Source organism: Mustela nigripes, chromosome 3 (assembly GCF_022355385.1).
Source record: "Mustela nigripes isolate SB6536 chromosome 3, MUSNIG.SB6536, whole genome shotgun sequence".
NCBI lineage: Eukaryota > Metazoa > Chordata > Mammalia > Carnivora > Mustelidae > Mustela > Mustela nigripes.
In genome coordinates this window covers 69,824,057-69,843,447 of record NC_081559.1, presented here as the reverse complement: position 1 = coordinate 69,843,447, position 19,391 = coordinate 69,824,057, and the positions used below count along the sequence as shown (strand labels likewise).

At 37.3% G+C, this 19,391-nt stretch overlaps 1 protein-coding gene across 2 annotated transcripts in view; it reads left to right on the top strand.

Moving 5' to 3' along the window:
- The window catches only part of CHN1 (chimerin 1), a 211,735-nt gene that overhangs the window by 38,520 nt on the left and 153,824 nt on the right, over positions 1-19,391 (top strand). For both annotated transcript variants that reach the window (XM_059394198.1, XM_059394199.1), the window contains exons 2-3: positions 10,284-10,322; positions 15,971-16,026. In XM_059394198.1, the coding sequence (XP_059250181.1) occupies positions 10,284-10,322; positions 15,971-16,026 (95 nt within the window). The remainder of the gene's footprint in view (positions 1-10,283; positions 10,323-15,970; positions 16,027-19,391) is intronic.

Here is a 19,391-nt window from a genome sequence, read left to right as displayed (position 1 = left end):
CCACATATGCATGGACCTGCGCAGCTCAAGGGTCAACTGTACACAGTTTCTACTGAAGGAAATGAGTGCATCTGAGACAAGAGAGTTATGATTCTTAGATTACTATTTAGGAGGCTCCCCACTAAAAGTAGAGTTTTAGTTGGTTATTTTCCAGAACTTATAAAAAGCAAAAATTATCCCAAGAGTGTCCATGTGATTACCTTTTTAATATCTGTAACTTCGAATACCCTGGGTGGTTAAAAGTCTAAGTTGTTGGATTTGGAAAAGTGTTAATCAGGTATATTCTTTTTGTGTTTGTAGTGAAATGTCTATACCATATGGTAAGATGAATTACAAGGACTTCATGAAGAGTTAACTCATTGCAGTCTGATTTTACAAGTGTGAGCTATAGAAAAATCAAGTAGAAGGATATCTTTTTTTTGTTGTTTTGTTTTGTTTTGTTGTTGTTGAGTTTAGTGTATTCTGTTTTTTGTGGTAAAGGGCTAGGAAATGTGTCATGATATTAGAGGTAGATTTATTTACTTACCTAATAAAATCCAAATGAAAGCCATTTGAGAATGTTTAGATATTATTGGGAGGCTTGGCAGGAGTTAAATCTCCTCTTGAACTTTTCTTGTTAAAAACCTTGTGGTTAAGTAAGCCTATCTGAGGACTTTTCTGTGAATGTGCCAACATACTAGGATAAACAGTATCAGAAATGATCAGAGTCTTTAAAGAAAAAGCCTTAGAGAGCTAGGATTTGCCGTCTAGAAGAAGGAATAGTAGGTTGGAAAATGACAACCCTTATCTTTGAATTGAGTTGAATGACCCAGTTTCTGTGTATAGCTTTTTGTTTCTTAGCGTATAGTGAAAAGTTGAGTCAGCAGAAAGACTTTGTTTGTGTAGTCTGTTTGCGAGGTCTGCCAAGCTGGTTAGAGGAAACATTGCTTAGGTCTTTAATAAAAGGCCAAACTTGAGTTTTAAAAAGGAGAAGGTTTCCAAGTTTGGTTCACATTTCATTCAGGAGGCTTTGTTGGCCCAAGCTCTGGGTCCATGGTGAAGAGATGAACACTGCATTGATGAACTGTTTGTTTTTGGAGATCTTTGGTGAAGCCACATATGAGCACTGTAGTTGTAGTCAGAAATTTTCTTCCATGTATTAGTGGTTCTGGGTTATTATTCTCTGAAGAATTAAAAACAATTATCTTTGGTCTTAAAAATAGTTTATTTCTGTCAGAATTATATTATGACACATCAGTTTTCAACTTGGAACAGTTTTAAATGACTTTTCTTCTAAGAGTGAATTTAACTGACCTGATTTGGCCATGACTTTGCAGAGTGAATTTTAATTATCTTAGCTGAAGTGCTTACTTCCCAATGTTTGAAACATTTTCAAGGAAAAAGTTTTAGTCAGGATATGAGATACCTAGAAACCTAGTGAGGCACTTTTTTATTTGTTTCCTCTTTTGTTTAAAATTGCTCGTGTTATTATGAGCCTTTTAATTTTTACTCTGAATTTTTGTACTCCAAGAAATATTTTTCTTTTATTTATTTTTATTTTCCCCCCAAATATATTTCTTTTAGACTAGGAAGTTTCATTGTTTTCTTTTGTTAGTCTCTCAAATATTAACAATAGAATTATTTGTTATTTATTGTGAATTTTATGCCCTTGTTCTTTTAAAAAGATCACTTTATAGTAAAATAGAGTTTTGTGATCACAAGCGTCTCATTATTTATTATGCCAAAACTGGTACAGAAACAGAATAGCAACATGTCATTAATGCCTTTCATTTTCTGATTAAAGCAGGACAGGGAATCTCCTGCCAGTTGGCTGAAACGTGAGTCTTCATTTGAAGGGAAGAAAAGCTCTTTTTCTTGTCAATAAATGTCATTCTTTTTGCAGAAATCAAAATTTTTAATTTTCAAACCGAAGGCAGTCTGAAACAAATGCGCTTTAAAACATTAATCACAGTTTTTAAGGGTTCATGCCTCATTAGTCTAAACCTCATTTCAAATGCAGCATAGTCCTGTTTGAGAAAAAGCTATCATATCATTAAAAAATTGCAAAAACATTTTTGGTTTGAGCCTTGAAACAATAAACATCTTAAATTTAACATTCTAGTCTGTTTTACAGTGAACTGTTTATTTTTTAAACTAAAAAGCTAAGCAGATTTAAACTTAACCAGAAGAATGTTGTTCTAAACCAAAGAATTCATATAACTGTATACTGTATAATGATACACAAACTATGTGATAAAAAGAATGAAATTTTTTGTTTTGTTTTGTTTTCTAAAGTCAGTCATTTTCAACAACATCTGTAGATATGCTGGATGTAAATAGAATCCAAGTGGAGACAGCACAGAGATTTACTCAATTACATGATGATTTGGGTTTAATATAAAAATGAAGAATACTAGGGTGTTCATAAATAAATTTATTCTTGTCAGTCAATAAATGAATACTTTGAGTACCTCCCAAATAGCCCTAATATTGTGAGTTATAATATAGCCTATCAAAGATGCTATCCTAGGTATATTTCACCAAGATATTGAAATCATTGTATAAAGATACAAATGAGCATTTTGAAATTTTTAATAATAAAGAAAAAAAGAGAATGTCCCGAAAATACTAACATTTAGAGAAAAAAGGCAGCACAGGTGAAAATTACAGGCAAAAGAAAGTTAACACTAGAATTTGCTTTAAATCTGAACCTTTGTGTTTTAAAAAGCGAGAAAAAAGTTGGAATAATTTTTCCTAGACATGATAAAATATGTTAAAAGTAAGATCTCCTTAACTCACAATTTTAGCAGCTAACCAAAAGTAAAAGAAAAATTCATTATGAAACTGTTCTCTTTTCCTTAATGAATGTCTGCCATTCTGCAGATTCAATTAGAACAGGGAGAGGAGATAAGTGAAGACCTGCATAGAGATTCTGAGGGGAATTCAAAGACTCTTTAGGAGGATGGTGCCCTATGATGTGTAAAGTTGCCACAAAATTTGTCTCTGATTTCCAGGCCTCTCAGACCGGGAATCTGATTTCTCAGGTAGTGTGTTCATTTCAAGAGCCCACTCAAAAAATTAGCCTGTGGAGTTTGTGAAATGGGACTTTTCTCTGAATTAGTTTCCCCGTTTTCTGTTCTTACAGATAGTTAACTTTTGCTTTTTGTTTTTAGTAGATTTCTTTCTTCCTTAGTACAAACGTAACATATTCATTGCATAATTTTTTCAAAACCATATAGACATATAAGACAAGTAAAGTCACCATCCTGGTTCTGGGAAAAAAATAATGCCCAATGGCCTAGGTCATCCACTGTGTATAGTAAGTTAACTTCTCTTCTGTGCTTCTAGAGAGACACCCATCCATGGGAGAAGTGAGAAAATAGTCACTCACAGCATTTTCTGTGCTCTGTGGGTTGGATGAGGAACCTGGATGAGAAAGGCTGATCTAGAGATGACAACTGTTATTTAAATGAGTATATGCTATTCTAGATCTTTCATATTCTCTCTCTTTGGCCCTCTGCCCCCATATATACACACACAAACAGCTTTTCTTTCATTTCTAAAAGTGCAATCAAACTGTACATACTAATCAACTTGGTCTTCATTTTCCATACAGTTTACAGGTCTCTTTTTTCCCTTGTTTTCCTGCATTTATTTGTTTCGATTTTGCTTACAGTCACTGAGGAGAACGTCTCCAACAGTCCTTGTCTTTTTACTATCCCACTTGCTTAGACAGTGCACCGTCATCTGCCTTCTCAGACCTTGCCCGTCACCTGTGATTTCTGGGCTCGTTACTCCTCACATCCTCCCAGTCTTTGCCCCATCTGTTTTCTTGGCTGTTTCTTCTACCTTTGGCCTTTCTGCTGCTTGGCTTGTTTTCTCCAACTCATGAGAATTGTTCTGGGCCTGGCTACAGTACCCCTCTCTCTGTAGACATCAAAGTATTTAGTGGGAAGTAAGGACCCAGCAGAAGAAAACACATGTCATTACTTATAGATGCTTCCTGGACAACTCAGCCCAGGATCCCTCCAGTCCCTCCAGTGCCCGAGTCTCAAGCTTTCCTCAGTGTGTTTTTTATTTCAACCAGTCTGCATTATTTGTGGTTCCTCAAACACTTCCTGAGCTCTCTTGTTTCTGTGCCTTTACTCGCTGTGTTCCTTTGTTCAGAATGCTGTTCTCCCTCTTACTTCTAGTCTCCTTCCTTCAGCCCCTTGACTTTAAAAATCATCTGTCTTTCAAAGCCCTCATCAGAGGATACCAACTCTGTTTTTTCTTTTTTGGCACTCTGGCTAAAAATGACTCCTTCTTGGGGCACTTCGGTGGCTCAGTCAATTAAACCTCTGCCTTCAGCTCAGGTCATGATCACGGGATCCTGGAATCCAGCCCCACGCAGGGCTCCCTGCTCTGTGGGGAGCCTGCATCTCCCTCTGCCTGCCCCTCTGCCTGCTTGTGCTCGTCCTCTCTCTGTCAAATGAATAGATAAAATCTTAAAAAAAAAAAAAAAAAGTAAAAATGGTCCCTTCTTTTCCTTCTATACTTTCATTAGTTCAGCAAATACTGGGGACCTGTTCTTGCCAATCATTTTGACCAAATGATAGTTTGTAAAACTCCTATTATGTTAAAGAGTATTCTGTACTATTCTTATTATTCTCTTGTCTATTACTTATATTATATTACCTTGTTTGTATAATAATACCCATTTATTTTCCTTACTTCCCTTGAAGGCATAAATTACATCTGGACCCACCTCATAACTGACATTTTTACCCATAGAAATGTTTAGTACATATTTATTGAATGAATGAAACTTTCTGATTATTTTAACATGAGTATGCCAACATAACTTTCTTTAAATAAAGTTATCTTTTGAGTAGATACACAAGTATTACTGACACAGGCAAGGAAGAAACTCTTTTAATGGATTTTGTAGGTAGGTACCTGATTTAAACACTCATCCATATCATGCTAAGTTTATTTTAAGCAGCTGTCCCTGGGTTTTTAAAGATGGTTTTAAGGTGAGCTGACCTGGGTTCATAGGTTGTCTGGCTGTCATTCTTGGTTGTGCTCTAGTGATGGAAGTCTCTCATGTTTATATGCTTGGCATAGATGGTTTTTCTGACAGAATCAAAACAAGGTGAGCGGAGCCTTTAAAACTTTTAGCTGTAGGCAGATCACAGACATCTGGTACTTTTTGGCCCGTAACTTCCTTTGAACAAGCTGAAAGGACTGTAGACTGCTAAAAGACCACATAATTTCATCTCTTTTCTCTTGTTAACTTTTGTATTTCTCTATTAGATGAAATGTATCTTAGCTCACTATACCCTGTATCCTAGATATGCCAAAAAAATCATGGTTTAAAACAGTTATTCTAAAAGTGTGTTTGGGGAAACTCTGGGGGTCCCCAAGTTTTTTCTGAGTTTCTAAAAGTCAAAACAGAGTAAGAAGACAACACTATTTGCCTTATTTACTCTCATTCTCTCACAAGTATCTAGTTGAATCTTCCAGAAGATACATGGCAAGTGATATCACAATATATTAAATACAGAGGCAGGTATGAGAATCTGTCTTCAATGAAAGCAGGCATTAAAGATATTTGCAAAATGTAAAACAAGTTTCTTGTTTTGAAAAATAAAGTTATCTTTTATAAAAGTATTAAAATATAATTTTTATATTATTTAACAAATGAACAAATAACACTTTAACAAAGTAACATATAAAAATTTGTTAAAACAAATGAAAATAGGGGCGCCTGGGTGACTCAGTGGGTTAAAGCCTCTGTCTTCGGCTCAGGTCATGATCCCAGCATCCTGGAATTGAGCCCAACGTCGGGCTCTCTGCTCTTTGGGGAGCCTGTTTCCTCCTCTCTCTCTGCCTACTTCTGATCTCCTCTGTCAAATAAATAAATAAAATCTTTTTAAAAAAAAACAAATGAAAATAAATTAAAATGTGTCAATTTTAATTTGTAATATGGTTAATATCAGTAGATATTAAAAGCTCTTTAGAATTTAGATTTTTGAAACCAAAAGTTTGAGAACCACTAGTTTAAAAATATTTAAAAGAGAACAGACCTTTAATGGATTACAAAATGAAGTCCTTTTGATGTAGTCAAGGCATCTTCAAACTGGAATATGTAATAATTGATCATATTGGTTTTTAGTTGTTGGGTGTTTAGGTTGAATACATACAGTTTTTTAGTCTTTTTTTTTTTTTTTAAGATTTATTTATTTTTAGAAAGAGAGAGAGAGAGTGAGCATGAGCAGGAGGGGCAAAGGGAGAGAAGAGAGACTCTCTAGCAGACTCTATGCCCAGTGCGAGGCCCAATGCGAGGCTCAATCTTATGACCTTGAGATTACAACCTCAGCCAAAACCAACAGTTTGAGGCTTAATGGACTGTGCCTCCCAGTTTTGTAGTCTTCAAAGTAGTATCACTACTTTTGGGTAGTGTAGTTCATCAAAGGATGACTTTTGATTTTGGCTCAAGTCATGATCTCAAGATCAAGAGTTTGAGCCCCACATCAGGATCTGCCCTCAGTGCAGAGTCTGCTTGGGATTCTCTGCCTTTCCCTCTGCCCCTCCCTCCACTTGTACCCTATCTCTCTGTAAAAGAATAAACAAAATCTTTTTAAAAAGAAGTAATATTATAGTGATATTCTTTTATATTGTGATTTTTCTAAATATCTTTAATTGTTTTATAATAAATTCCTAGAAAGAGAACAGAACTGCTGGGTCAGAAGGTACACAGAAGGAACAAGCATGTCTTTTTATATAAAGTTAGGGGCCAAATATACTCCTGTGGTGGTGGTGGTGATGGTGGTGATGGTAGTCCTGGTGGTGGTGGTTGGTGGTGGTGGTGGTTAATCAGCGCCCCAGGTAGTAGGAAGTTCAGTGTCTTCCTCTTTAAGCAGCCTCCTCCTCCTCCAAATTTGAGCCCCAGCAGTCTTACTCAGTCCCGCAGTGGTCCCATCCTTTTCCAAAGGCCAGAAGGAGATGTGCACTATGATAGTACACCATCTGTATTCCTTATCACTTTCTGTCAGTGTTAAAGACCAGTCCCATATTGTTTATTGGTAGTGGCTTGCCTAACTGCTGCTAGGATGCTCTTTCTGGCCAGATGTGGCCCATGTCAAGGTAGTGACCCCACTTGGAGGTCCAGGTGGCGGTTCGTTAGTTCATGTTATTACCCTCAGCGATTCAATGCTGGGAAGGTTGAGGACACTTGTCTTATCAGCCCCATGCTGGGTCAGAATAAGCCCATAAGCCATTTGGGTGGCTCTTCATCATTAGTTTCAGTTAATCCATTTCCAAGGTCATTTTATTTCAGGAGTGTCCTTGTCTTTTCTTGCCAGTGGATTTGGTGTGAGCTGTGAGCTTCTTCTATAACAGAACTCCTTAACTTTGAGTCTGAGGAATCAAAGAGTGGGGTATTGTTTCTTCCCTTCCAGAAGAATGTAGGATCCTGACAAATCAGTTTCCCCAACTCTACTACCTGATGCTGCTCGCTAAGAGGCTGGTTTTTCTAAACCATCCAGCCATGTCCCCTCCATGGGCTCCTTTCCCCTGAGTTCTGAGGATGGTGGTGCTTACCCATTACCTAACTTTGTCAACAAAAAGACCAACATGACCTAAGATTGCCAGCCTTAAAATAAGGAAGATTGTCATACTTTTTAAGTGTTTTCTTTCAGAGAGCATCTTATTTGAGCGCTGCGGCAACAGATAGCTATTAAACACTTCTAAAGGCTTTGGACTTGTGTTGCTAATTGCACTCCAGAGAGGTCGGGCCAGTCTGCACTCCCATCAGCAAAAAATAGATTGCTAGGAAAAGACTTCTAAAACCCAAACTTGACTCTTAAAAGTCACTAATCATTAGAATTGTTTAAATATTACGGGAAACAACAAACTTTCCTCCCACTAGTTCTTGGTTAATTGTTAAATGCTCATTTTATTTGGTCACAAAGTTGTGATCTGTAGCATCTTGAATCGTGTCTTCTGTAATACAGTAGGTATACAGGGAAGAACAAATAAGAAGAAAATGCACAGCTTGAAATAATTGACAATGGCCTGCAGCTAATATGGTAACAACACTGTGTTTTTAAATTCACTTTTGGTGAGGGCAGGTGAGGGAGCTCATTTACTAAGTCTCCTAAGTGCAGGGAGCTCTATGTATGACTCCTGGTTTGCACCTCACAACAAACCTGTGTTGTTACTGTTCCCATTTTAGACGATGATGTTACTCCATAGATAGTAAGATTCAGAGAGGTAGTAAATTTCCTAAAGTCACACAGCTTTAAGTAAAAGTTGATGCTCCCTAAGAAAGTCCCATTTAGGACTAGATACACAATTCTCCAGGGGCAGAATTTCGAGAATTAGCCTCTTTCTCACCTTCTCCAAAGTCAAAGGAGTCTGCAGAAGGCTCTTACTGCTTCTGTACAGTCTTTGCACAGGGCTTGTAAGGAATTAGAGCCAACTACACAGTTAGAGGCACAGTCCCAAAGGCTTCCCTGAATTCTGACACCAACTGCAAGTTGGAGGAGGTTCCCTCAAACTTCTCTCAGGCTTGATAATTCACTGAAAAGACTCCTAGAACTCAGTGATCACTGATACAGTCAGTCACTGATACATGACTAATACAGTCATGATTTATTACAGAGAAAGTGCAAATTGAAATCAAGGGAAGAAGCACATAAGGTAGGGTCCAGAAGAAGTATAAAACGTGGAGCTTCCCTTGTCCTCTCTGTTTAAAATGGCCCCCACACATAGTGATGTCTGGGGTTGCTAAGCTCGGGAAGGCTGTGATGTATCTTACAGAGAGATACAAGTGTTAGATGAGCTTCCCCGAGTCAGGAGTTAAAGTGCTGTTGGCCATGAGTTCAGTATTAATGAATCACAATGTTTATTAAATAAGGTGTCTTTAAACAGAAGCACAAATAAAACAAGGTTATGTATTGATGGGCTGAAGAGAATGTTGTGACTAGAGGCATACAGGAACCTAATCATGTGTATTCTGCTAGGAGCAATCGTTCACTTATGCGATGTTCAAGGTGGCCTCTGTAGAATATAACTAGGACAAATAATGAGAACCAACTGTATTTTGCTCTGTTACTTCGTTACTCATTTATTCATATAATCTTTTATTTGTTCATTAAAAAACATATTTGAGCACTCCTTCTGAATGCCAAGCAATTTCTAGAATTGGCTTAGAATTTCCTTTTTTGTGTTCTTATGCCTGTCATTAATAGTCTTGCTGTAGCCCTCTGGCTTGAAATATTTGTGTGGTTTATTAGTGAAGTGTTTAAAGGCTGAGGGGAATGGTGAGTTTATTATCATTTTTACTTAACCTACATATGCTAGATCCAACCTTCACGATAAACTTTCCAGGAATTTTCTTGCCTCCTTGGAGACCAGGATCTTTTGGACCTGACTCCTTAATGGGTTTATATCGGGTGCCAGCAGAACTAGGTGACGTAGCTGGCCACAGATTTCCATGTTGCTGTGTCTGCCAATTTAGCTATGTGATCTTGGAGGCAGAGCTTCATACCAACAGAATGAATACTGAGTTGTGCTTTACTGATGAGACCATACTGGTGCCTCTTTTTTTTTCTAATCCCGCCCCCCCATCATGTGTTTGTATTCTCATCTCTTTCCACCTCTTTACACTCCTAAGTCCTCATTCAGGCAGAGTGAGGGGAGATGGACTGAAGAGCAGATATTAACCTCATTTCCTTTGTGGGTCCCTGGATGCATTGTCTTCCATTGGAATGTTTCTCATTTCTTGGTTGTGGTTATCCATGATGAATGAAGAAGTACCTTGCTGCTCTTCTCTCCTGATGTTAATAAAACCATTTATACTGGAATTCCCCAAATGTGATGGGGAAGGTACATCTCCAAGGATTAAGTGTTACCTGGTCAGTATTACTGAAAAAGAAAAATTCCAGTGATTTAAGGGATCTTTCAGTGAAATTGTTACGGGGTTATGCCCGAAGATGCAAAGAGTTTATTGACTATTAGTGACTGTGAGAAATGAGTTGCAAAAATTAACCTTGGTGTTGTTATGTGATAACCAGTTGGATAAATACAGTAACTTTCTTTGAACATCTTTGTGAAACTGTACTCCAAGAAAGTAAGGACCAAGACTAAAAAACCTGTGAATGCCCTTTAGAGTCTAACACAATGCCTAGGACACATAGACCTCAACAAATATATATTAAATATATGTGTAAATATATACTGATATAGTTTAATTATATTAAATATATGCAATTAAGTATCAATATTCAATAATGTTAATTTTGTGTTTATTCTTCCAGATACAGATGAATATAGACCTCCTGTTTGGAAATCTTACTGTAAGTATACAAATAATTTTAAATTGGGTGGGTTATCGTGCTTTATAAGTGATAGAGAAATAATAAGATCATTAGATAGGAAGATTCATTTCATTTTATACCCATTATTGAAAAATTAATTTACAGCAGGATTTGAGAATAGCCCAGAAATAATTGTGGGAAAAAAGGAGTGTATCCATAAGGTGTGTCTATGGTTTGTATGTCTGGAATGCATCTCATCCCTCTGAGTTTGCGTGGAATTCCATATTGAACTTGAGGCCACTTGTTTTCAGTGGCTGATAAAAACTAGTGCCAAGAGAAGCTAACTAAGAATTGAAGCAGTATAGTTATTCTCAAATCCTAATTCTTTGTATGAGAAAGTACTGTGTAAGTGATAAGTCGGGGCTATCTTGATAGAATGAGTGGCTGAAAAGAGGCAGAAGAAAAGAGGGTTTTTGCGTGTGTTTGTTTTTTATAGGAATTGCTTTCCCAAATACACAAGGGAGGCATTTGAATTTGAATTCTATATTGCTCTTTAAAATTTGCATTAGAGTAAAAATCGTTTCCAAAGAGTTTAGGTTCTTAGTCCTTTATTTTCCCTTCCTTTCTCCCTAGAGAATATTATTTCTTCAAGTAAAAGATATTTCAGATTTTTAAAAAGTGGAAAGAGGATTCATATAATCAGAGAAGCTTTAAAAAGAAATCCATGAATGCACTATTGCAGACAGCAGTACTGGAAGGTTTTGTTTATCTATAAAGTTGGATAAGCAACCTAAGAAACCTGTACTTTAAATACCCATTTTTAACATCTTTGTAAATGTTGAGTTATCCTCAATTTGGTATCGGTACATTGCTGGAATTTGCTGACGAAGGAGCAGCGATTCAGATTCTTGGTTTTATGTTCCCAGAACAACAGATAGCTTTATTTTAATAGGTTGCTACTTTGGGCTAATTATAGTAAGTAAAATATGAACAGTCTCTAAAAATATTGCCATAGAGGCTTTTTCCCTCATCCCTGCTGGTGCCTTTTTATTTCTGGGGAGTATAGTTCAAAGAATGTATAAAAATGACTAATGTTCTTTACTTCTTAGAGATTTTATCTCATTCTCTCATTGGCTAGAAGCCTTTTTAAGATTCTTGTCTACATTTTCGGGTTTTCAATTTACCTTTGTTCCCTTTTCTCTGACTTGTACCTTGCACATTTTTGTTTGTGTAAGATCATCTATGAAGCCTCACAGTTATTAAATCATGGTTGTGATTTTTTTCCCCCCTTGAAGAATATTGAGCAGTAAATGTATGGGTGATTTGTATTTTTTGTATCTCTAAATGTCTTACAGTAGCTACTATGTTTTTTAAAATGGCATTTTTTGTTTTGGTGACAATTCTGCTACTGAATTTTATAGTTTCTTTTAGTAATCTCAGTGCCTGAGCTCCACCCAACGTAATTCTATAAACTTAAAAATATGAACCAGTAGGAAAATAAAACCAGCAAGATGCCTAAGTTGAGGACTCTTTTTTTTTTTTTTTTTTAAGTAAGATTTTATTTATTTATTTGCCATCAAGAGAGGGAACACAAGCAGGAGGAGTGGGAGAGGGAGGAGCAGGCTTCCACTGATCAGGGAGCCCCATGTGGGGCTCAATCCCAGGACCCTGGGATCATGACCTGAGCCGAAGACAGACGCTTAAGGACTGAGCCACCCAGGTGCCCCAGGACTCTTTTAAAATAAATATAGTTTTATTGCCTTTTTTTTTTTTAAGGATTTTATTTATTTATTTAGAAAGCACAAGCAGCGGGAGAAGCAGGGGGAAGAATCCTCCAGCAGAGTCCCCATGAGTGCAGAGCCCCATGCAGGGCTGGGTCTCATAGCCCTGAGACTGTGAACTGAGTGGAAATCAAATATCAGACCCTTAACTGACTGAACCACCCAAGCGCCCCGTTCTGTTGCTTTTTGATACAAATTGCTTGACTTAAACCAGTGCCTTAGCCTGTAATAAACAAGGTGAGTGTGCCACGAGGCCCAGAGGGGAAGTGGAGCCTGGATGCCTTGTTTGCAGGGAGTGGGTTGTAATGAGCTCCCCTTTATCGAGCCCTTGCTCGGATGTTGTCACATTTTCTGATATTTTGGAAGTGGAATTCTCTTTTACCTTTGTTGTTACTGTTAAATCTCTTAGTTTTTAAATGTTAAAAACAAATTTAGGGCACCTGGGTGGCTCGGTTAAGTGTCTACCTTCGGCTCAGGTCAAGGCCCCAGGGTCCTGGGATTGAGTCCCACATTCAACTCCCTGTTCAGCGGGAAGCTTGCTTCTCCCTCCCTCTTTCTGCCGCTCCCCTTCCTTGTGCTGTCTCTTTCTCTCTCTGACAAATAAATAAAATCTTTAAAAACAAACAAAAAAACCAGGTTTAAATTTAGAAAACAGCAAACCAAACATGTGAGCCTATTTGACCTCAAGATACCTATTTGTGATTGCCAAACTTAATTAACAATTTTGTTACTGTCTCAGGGTACTGAGAAATTCACCAATGACGATATAAGCATTGACATTTCTAAGGTGATTGAAAAATGTTAAGTACTCTAAATCATATGTCTTCTCATCTTGAATTCAGCAATTAATTTTTGGTGAATCATTTAATGATTGTGCAATTTAAATTTCACCTGAGTTCCAGTTTAAATTACCAAGAATTCTAAATTGAGAAGAGCCTAAATTAGTCAGTCTTTATTATGGTGACCTTTTAAATGGTCTTTCCGATAGGTATTCCTTGAATTCATATGTTACATTCAGTTCTACAATAGCTGAGGTCCCCCTTCTATGTTAGTTGTTAAAAATGGGCCTTAAAGGTAAACCAACCATTGGTCACAAATGAGGAAACATTTGTATAAAAATTACTCCTTTCCATGAAGCTCAGCTATATCCTTTGAAATACTGGTTAAAATAAAGGCTACAATTCTCATGTGAGGATATTATCACTCCTTTTTTTTTAAATTGGTTTATCTTAATGTGTGCTTAGTGAATGGGTAAATCTATAACTGGTGATAACCATATACTTCAGTATTTGTGCTTTGAATCAAAATCGATGTTTTATATTCTCCAGTAACTTTTAAGATCCTTCTTGACTACCATTCAGTTCTCATAATTTAGTTTCCATAGGTGACGGTACTTTCCCAAGCATTTTCTTGATAAAGAAGAACTGATCTTTTGAGGATTACTAAGAGTGGAAATGTGCATTGACTTTTCACATGGACTAGTTAGCCATATGGAGGAGTGGACCTGAAGAATCCTCCCTTTGTGCAAATCATGTGTTGGCTTCTGTTAGGAGGATAGAGATTTATCTGGGGGTGTCTGGGTGCTGTGTGTGTTTTGTCAGTCTCAGGACTGGACAGACTTGGTCTCTCCTCTTTCTAACATTCTCCGAGAGCTGAGAACTATTCCTTCCATATCATCTCTATCTTTAACAGCGTATTCACAGGAATATTTTTGAAAAATAGACTTTCACAATAAAATATGGATATCTAAAACTATTTTTAATATGTAAAATGTCAGACATTTTTGCAATGAGGAGTAAAAGACAAAGGAATTCATTTCTATCAGTAGAATTTCATACATTATGAGGGAGTGGGTTTTGTTTGTTTGATTGTTTTTTGGTTTTTAAGTAGGAAAGCTATGTTGTCTTGGTACCTTTTAAATTACAGCATTTCCCTGGTTTTGGTGGTGAATTCAAGAAACATCCTAGCAACCAAATAGTAATGTAAATAATTCTATGTATTAGTATTGGTCACCTATGTATATTAATCTTTATTGAGTGTTTTCTAGGTGTTAGCAACTATTTTACATCTCCCACATATAATAACTTATTTAATTCTTTCAGTAATCTGTGAAGTAGAAACTATTATTATCTCCATTTTACAAATGAGGGAAACCAAGGTAAAGTATATAGGTTTGATGGCAAAGCTCCAGTGTTCAAGCCCCAAGTGATCTGTTTCAAGAGTTAAGATTCTTAACTGCCAGAGTATATATTCCCTTTACAAAGCAATACAGAACAGTGAAGTATGTCTGTATATGTGCTTGGTGTATATTTTAGGTATATACATACATATATACGTGTACATAGTCTAATTATATATGTGTGTATATATGTATAGTGTAATTAAGTGTATTTCCATATGTCCCTATGATAAATATAAAAATATCAGAAGTGGAGTCTATATAATGATATCCAGTTGAAATTTTTTTTTAAAGAATTTATTTATTTATTTGACAGAGAGAGAGAGTACAAGTTCAAACAAAAAAACAAACAAAAAAACCAGGTTTATATTTAGAAAACAGCAAACCAAACATGTGGAGAGAGAGGGAGAAGCAGGTTTCCCATTGATCAGGGAGCCCCATGTGGGGCTTGATCCCAGGACCCTGGGACCATGACCTGAGCGGAAGGCAGATGCTTAACTGACTGAGCCACCCAGGAGTCCCTGTCCAGCTGAAATTTTTTAAAAAAATGATTTTATTTATTTATTTGATAGACACACAGCAAGAGAACAAGCAGGGGGAGTGGGAGAGAGAGAAGCAGGCTTCCTGCTGAGCAGGGAGCCAGATGAGGGCAGGATCCCAAGACCCTGGGACCACAACCTGAGCTAAAGGTTGATGCTTAACGACTGAGCCACCCAGGGGTCCCTGTCCAATTGAAATTTAAGTCATTCATTATCTGACAATTGCAGAAGGCTGGTTAGTTTGATGTTATGGTGACAAAATGTCTAAGTATTTAAATACATTATTAACTTACATTCAATTATATGTGATTATGTATGTAGAAATAGAAGAAAAAATACCTCCAAGAGATAAAGTTAGATAAACATAAGCATACTTTCTCTGATGACTACCATTTTTTGTTCTTTATTTCTTCATTACAAATCAGAAAGCCTGAAGGGAGGGTAGAATATCATAGTATTGGTATCACTCTAAAAATTACCCTCCTCAGTAGTTAACAAAGTTCCTTCAGTACCTGAATTCTATCTTGTGCTGCACTTGCTCAGTGGAAGAAACGGTGATAACTTTGGCTCAGAAATTTGGTTTTTAGGGGAGATTATCTTTGAAGATAGACGTTTGCAGTATAAATAGGGGAGAAAAGCAGCACATCTGTTACTTCTAACATAAATCCTAATTTTAGCTTCAAGTTTGACATGTAATAATGTGCTTTAAGAATATATAACCATTATTGGCTTATATGAGAGACATGATTTATGCAGTACATCCACCAAGAATTGGAGAAAATAAAAGACCAGATTATGGAGAACACAGCCAAATACCCAGTACTGATTTGTTAAGAGGTAAAAAGACATTTGTATGGATTTTGATTTTGCTATTTATGCTTGCTTTTGGGCTTTCATTAAGTTTAGATTGTTCTGCTTTCTTTGCATTGCTCTTAACAAATTTTAATTTAATAGCAAATAGGACAGTACCACAGTTTTCTTGGGAATGTAAAAAAGCAGCCAATTTGTGATTCCTAATATAGTCAAACTTTCTACAAAAGGGACATTTAGGATTATTTGTATAGCAGAATATTAGAAAAAACCTGAATGTTTGTCCATAGGAGACTAATTGAATAAACTCAAACACTTAAAAGAATAAGGACGTTTTCTATGAGCTCATATGGAATGATTTACTCTCTCTCTTTACAGTGTATCAGTTGCAACAGGAAGCCCCTCATCCTCGAAGAATTACCTGTACTAACGAGGTGGGTGTGATGAAACTGTTACAACAAAATGTCTCTCCCCTGCCTGTTTCCTGAACTCTGACCTTTAGCAGCAGGGTTATTTGTGGGGTTAGCCAATTATGTTTGTTAGTGCGAAGAAATTGTACTTGAATGCATTTTTCATAACATTCAACTGCCACTTTTTAATGGACTATTCAGAACACAGTGTGTTCTGAACTATAATGGGACATTATAGTTTCAAATGATATTTAGTGTTCTTCTTAGTCAAGTCATATATTCTTCCAGTTTTCATTTTTTATTCTTTTTGAAACCAAGTCTGAAAGCATTATTTTTTTTTGAAGGCATTATTGAAGTAACTTTTCCGTTAAGAAAAGATTTAAATTGTGGTTTTAAAAATGCACAGAAGACACAGTTCACCAAAAAAGTTATGACTTAATAAAATATGTGAAATGATATTCAGCTTCATGAACAATAAGAGAAATGCAAATTAAAATACACGGAGTGACCACTGTCACCTTTTCAAATTGGCAGAAGTTCAAAAGATTTGAATATGCTTAGCTAGTATGTCTGTGAAGAAACAAACACATTCATATATGGCCAGTACAAATGTGAAGGCCTAGAATATTAGCAGGGTTTTATGACAGCTCACAAGACTGGGCCTGCATTTATCTCCCAGTCCAAGTTCTGGTGGTTTACCCTTATGAATTTCCTGTACAAATAGGAAATTACATATGCCCAGAGTTGTTTATTATAGGATTACTTGTAACAGCACAATATTAGAAAACACCTAAACTCTGTCCATAGGACACTGATCAAATAAACTGGGATATTAGGAAGAATAAGGAAGATTTCTATGAGTTAATCTGGAATGATATCCAGATAGAAAATATACATAGAAAAAAAAATTATAGAGAGATATATATAGACATTGGAGATATGATAATTTCCGTTAGACCCACTGCAATAAAGTCAAAGGAGTTTCTTTGTTTTCTAGTGCGTATAAAATTATGTTCACACTACACTGTAGTCTATTAAGCATGTGATAGCATTATGTCTGAAAACACAACGTACGTGCCTTAATTTAAAAATACTTCATTGCTGCAAATGCTGTCATGGGAGCTTTCAGTGAGGGGTGAATCTCTTTGCTGGTGGATGTCCATGCCTCAGTGCTGATGGCTGTGCCTGATCGGGGAGCTGGTTGTTGAAGGTGCAGGTGGCTGTAACAATGTCTTAACATAAGACAACGGTGAAATTTGCCACATTGGTGGACTCTTCCTTTCATGAACAGTTTCTTGGCAGCATGCGATGCTGTTCAATAGTGTTTTAGCCACAGCAGAACTTCTTTTGAAATCGGGGGTCAGTCCTCTCAAACCGTGCTGCCTCTCTGTCAGCTAGGTTTATGTAACACTCTAAATCCTTTGTCGTCATTTCCACAGTCTTCACAGCCTCTTTATCAGGAGTAGATTCCATTTCAAGAAACCACTTTACTTTGTTCATTTGTAAGAGTCAACTCCTTGTCTGCTCAGGCGGCAGCATGAGATCGCTGCATTGCCATCATATCTTCGGGTTCCACTTTGAGTTCTCTTGCTGTTTCCACCACAGTGGGAGTGCTTCCTCCATTAGAGGCTTGAACCCCCTCAGAATCATCCGTGAGGGTTGGAATCCACTTCTTCCAAACTCCTGTATTTAATGTTGTTATTTTGACCTCTTATGAATCATGACTATTTTTAGTGACATCTAGAATGGTGAAGCCTTTCCTGAAGGTTTTCAGTTGTCCATCAGAGGAATCCCTATCTGTGGCAGCTATAACCTATGAAATGTATTTCTTAAATAATAAGACTTGAAAGTCAGAATTGCTCCTTGATCCATGGGCTGCAGAAGAGATGCTGTGTTAGCTGGCATGAGAACATCATTAGTCTCACGGCACCTCTCCATCAGGCCTCTTGGGTGGCCCAGTGCATTGTCACTGAGCAGTCATTTTATTTATTTATTTATTTATTTATTTATTTATTTGACAGAGATCACAAGTAAGCAGAGAGGCAGGCAGAGAGAGAGAGAGAGAGAGGAGAAGCAGGCTCCCTGCAGAGCACAGAGCCCGATGCGGGGCTCGATCCCAAGACCCTGGGATCATGACCTGAACCAAAGGCAGAGGCTTTAACCCACTGAGGCACCCAGGTGCCCCACTGAGCAGTCATATTTTGAAAGGAATCTTTTTTTTTTCTGGGCAGTAGGTCTCAACAGTGCACTTAAAATATTTAGTAATTCAAGTTGTAAACCAATGTCCTGTCATCCAGATTTTTTGGTTCCATTTATAGAGCGCAGGCAAGATAGATTGAGCATAATTCTTTTAAAAAATATTTTATTTATTTATTTGACAGAGAGATCACAAGTAGGCAGAGAGGCAGGCACAGAGAGAGAGAGAGAGAGGGAAGCAGGCTCCCCGCCAAGCAGAGAGCCCAATGTGGGGCTCGATCCGAGGAGCCTGGGATCATGACCTGAGCCGAAGGCAGAGGCTTTAACCCACTGAGCCACCCAGGCGCCCCGATTGAGCATAATTCTTAAATGCCCTAGGATTTTTGGAGTGGCCAATGAGTATTGGCTTTAACTTAAATTTACCAGCTGCATTAAAGCTACCAGCTGCATTAGCTCTTAACAAGAATCAGCTTGTATTTTGAAGCTTTGAAACCAAGCATTGACTTCTATCTCCAAAATTCCTAGATGGCATATTATTTTAATATAAGTCTATTTGATCTACGTTGAAAATCTTTTACTTAGTGTAGCCACCTTCATTAATAATCCTGGCTAGATCCTTCTGGAGAACTGGCTGCAGCTTCCATATCGGCCACCTGCGGCTTCCCCTTGCACCTTGATGCTGTGGAGATGGCTTCTTTCTTTAAACCTCACGAACCAGCCTCTGCTTGCTCCCAGCTTGTCTTCTGCAGCCTCCCCACCAATCTCAGCCTCCAGAGACTTGAGAGCTGGGGCCTTGCTCTGGATTAGGCTTTGGCTTAAGGGAATGTTTTAGCTGGTTTGCTCTTTTATCCAGACCACTAAAACTTTCTCCATTATCAACAATAAGGTTGTTTTGCTTTCTTATCATTCATTTGTTCACTGGAGTAGCACTTTTTAAAAAAACATGATTCTAATTCTTTTTATTGTGGCAAAATAAACATGGCACAAACTTTACTATTATAATCATTTTTAATTTAAATTCAGTTAGTTTTTGATAATAATGTTCAGGCATTCGTTAGTTGAGTGTCTCACCCAGCGCCCATGCTAGCATGTGCCCACTTTAATGCCCATCACCCAGTTACCCCCATCCCCCAACCCACCTCCCTTTCTACAACCCTCAGTTTGTTTCTTGGAGTCAAGAGTCTCATATGGTT